Genomic DNA, 3319 nt, shown 5'->3' on the forward strand with positions numbered 1-3319 from the left:
ATGGTCAACTAACTACAGGGGAGTCCAGCAACATAGCCATTACGCCAACTGCTGGTCCCTTCCTGTTGCTTTAAAAACCCAGGGACCAGATGCCTTCTTCATGTCAACACTGCTCTCTTCTCACCTAGCAAAGAGGCCACATGGAAGGGTCTCCCACATACCTATAAGCAGAACCGAGACACGGGCCAGGAAAGGCCGACCCTGCTGTGTTTCCCGCGCTCCAGGGGAGCAGGGTCTTCATAAGGGAGGACAAAGGGCAGGGCGGCCAGTGCAAGCCGCTCCTAACCTACTCAGCCAGCCTCCTTCCACAGAGGCGGGGGCTGCAGGGAGAGCTGGTATTGGAACGAGGGCGCTGGTGGTCAGTTCTTCCGCAGAGCAGCCTCGGCCCTTCAAAGTGATCATTAGCTGTGGTCCTAAAGGTCGGTGGACAGCGGCTCCCCGCCGCCACAGCTCCCCGAAAGCCCACTTGAAGAGGCCCTCCACATCCCCTTCTCTTTCCTCTAGACTCTAGACTCCTCCACGTACCACCCAGCTATGGCCGGCTTCGGTCACCCTGCCACCCCCTCGGCCTTCCCCTTGCCCCAGGTGCAACTTGGACCGCAGAAGGGAAGCTTCTGAAGCCCAGCAGCGGCCTAAGGATGATCTGCCGCGAGTCCGTGCCCCCCCAACTCCGTGTCACAGGGAGGCCCCAGCGAGGCGTACAGTGCGCCCCGCCGCGGAGACCCCGGGCTGCGGCGCCGCGGGCAGTGGGTGATGAAACCTCCAGGGAGCATTACCGCAGAGGGCGCGGGCGGGAGCCGGGCGGGGTCGGGTTGAGAGCCGGTACCCGGCTCACCTGTTCTCCGGGAGGAGGGTGGGGACTGCGGGGGAGGGGCGAGGGCGCGCCAGCACGCGGTGCGCGCCCCGGGGCGCTCGGGAGCCGGGCTGCGTCCCCGCCCTCCCCCAGCCCCGCGAGCCCCCAGAGCTGCACCGTCGGGCTGGCGAGGGAGGGAGCAGTTCCTGTCCGGCCCGGCGCGGGGAGACGTGAGCGTGCACACGTACGCACACAGCGGGGAAGAGGCGCTCCGAGCGGCGCCCAACTTTCTCCTGGCGTCCGCCGGCTGGGGCAGAAAGCAGCTGCGGGCAAGCCCACCCGGCTGCGCTTGGGAAGGGGTTCGAAAAAGGAGGACAAAATGGAGTTCCCCCTGATTCTGCTGTTTTGTTTTTATGTTCACTTCATTTCAGTGAGTGGAGAGTAAGGGAACCCGGAGCCAGGCGACAAGTAGCGCTTCGGGAAAATGGAAGAGTGTGTTTGGAGACGCGTAAAGTTGCCTTTCAAGCTCCGGCCTCCGGGCCACGCGATGCTTCGCGGCGGGCTGACTCAGGGTTGTCTGGGCCTCCCCGCCACCCGCCTGGAAATGATGCAAGTCCAGACTGTCACCTGGGTCCCTGCAGCCCAGTCTGGAAGCCGTCCGAATTGGGGGAGGGGCGACAAGCGGCACCCCAGGTGCCGCACGATTCACCGAAGCGGGGCAAAAAGGAAGGAAAGAGCGAAGGTGAAGCGGTCGCTAAGGCCAAATGGTACATGTAGTGTAGTCCCTGCCCACAGTGAGTGTGGGGTTTTAATGCGAGCGTCACAACGCTAGGGATTCCGTGAGCTCAGTTTGCTCCCAGCATCACTGTGCCCAGGAAACTGCTCCAAGCCATCGAGGCCTGGGGGCTGCGAATCTCGCCGAATTCCAAACGGTGGAGAGGAAACTTTCCCAGCCAGACGCTGGTGCGATGCGAGAGCCTGGGGCCCCAGGGACACTGCCCTAGAGGAGTCCGTCCCCCTTCGCCAGCTTTGGCGCAACCGGAGCTGAGAGTCGCTTTTAGTGTTTGAATTCCGTTCGGCCATTGCCCCGGATCACCCGCACACGCGCACGCATCCAGCCGCGCTCACAGTCACACACGCACGCCGCCGCCAGGTCGGCAACTTTGTCGGGCGCTCCCAGCGGCGCCCGGCTTCCTCCTGTAGTAGTTGGGCGCAGGCCCCGACTCCCCGCCGTGGTGTCAAACCGGCCGGGGTCTCGGATTGGTCCAGCCGCCGGGACAACACCTGCTCGACTCCTTCATTCAAGTGACACCAGAGCTTCCAGGGATATTTGAGGCACCGTCCCTGCCATTGCCGGGCACTCGCGGCGCTGCTAACGGCCTGGTCACATGCTCTCCAGAGAGCTACGGGAGGGCGCTGGGTAACCTCTATCCGAGCCGCGGCCGCGAGGAGGAGGGAAAAGGCGAGCAAGGAAGAAGAGTGGGAGGAGGAGGGGAAGCAGCGGAGGAGGAAGAGGAGGAGAAGGAGGAGGAGGGGAGACAAAGAATCCAGGTCTCCCGGCGGGAGGTTTACACCGAGAACCATGTGTGCCGAGCGGCTGGGCCAGTTTGTGACCCTGGCTTTGGTGTTGGCTACCTTCGACCGGGCACAGGGGACTGACGCCACCAATCCTCCCGAGGGTCCCCAAGACAGAGGTTCCCAGCAGAAAGGCCGTCTGTCCCTGCAGAACACAGGTAAGTGCGTGCGCCCGGCAGCCTGGAGCTGCTTGGGGAGGACACCGCACACCCATGCAGTGCGCCTCGGGCGTTTTGCCCGGCATCGGGCGAACCCCACGCAGCGCAAACTCTTGGGGCGGCGCGGAACGTGCAAAGGGAAGCGCGAGGCGAGGTCCGCGCCCGGCTCTGAGCGCCTGGAATCCGCACGTGCTAGGCGGGTGATGAAATAGCTAGGCAGGACTTGTTGCTGTCCTTTCCAGGGTCCAGGGGAGGTTAAGGCGGTCATCGCCAGCCCCGAGACCCGGGTCCGATGCAAAGCGCACTTCTCCATCCTTGCCGGTCCGCGGAAGGCACGGAGGGTCCCCAAAGCTGGGCTGCACCCTGCCCCAGGGAACTTCTCTTACAACCAGCGGCATCGGCAGGACCGCTTCTCCCCCACCTCAGAAGATGCCCGACATCCCAGAACTTTGCCGGCGAGACAAATTGCTTTGTGAACTTTCCACCTGGGGGGCATTGCTTTCACAAGGTGGGTGGAGGTGGCTCCAAGCGTACCTCCGCCGTGCCGCAGCCGTCCGCTGCGCCTGGCCAGGTCAGCAAGCCACGAAATGGAGACACAGCCTGAACCGTGCGCTGCCTCGGCTCCGCCGGCTCTCGGCTCACCGGCAAGCTGTGGAGCACAGCCAGGCGTGCAGGGCACGGGGCTGGCCCTTTTCCCAGCTCCGGGGAGAGAAAGAAAATCTGCCTACAGCTCCTTCGCTCCGCCTCCCTCCTCTGTATTTTTGAGGGCTGTGCAAACGCGGTGGCGGCTGCG

The 3319-nt window shown here is 63.9% G+C and overlaps 1 protein-coding gene across 1 annotated transcript in view; it reads left to right on the top strand.

Annotated features, from left to right (window-relative positions):
• The first annotated feature begins 1770 nt into the window (after window positions 1–1770).
• The window catches only part of STC2 (stanniocalcin 2), a 22193-nt gene continuing 20644 nt past the window's right edge, over window positions 1771–3319 (top strand). Inside the window, exon 1 of the mRNA XM_006158901.3 lies at window positions 1771–2526. Coding sequence (XP_006158963.1) covers window positions 2376–2526 — 151 coding nt within the window. The 5' untranslated portion in view covers window positions 1771–2375. The remainder of the gene's footprint in view (window positions 2527–3319) is intronic.

Source organism: Tupaia chinensis, unplaced genomic scaffold (assembly GCF_000334495.1).
Source record: "Tupaia chinensis unplaced genomic scaffold, TupChi_1.0 Scaffold000612_1, whole genome shotgun sequence".
NCBI lineage: Eukaryota > Metazoa > Chordata > Mammalia > Scandentia > Tupaiidae > Tupaia > Tupaia belangeri.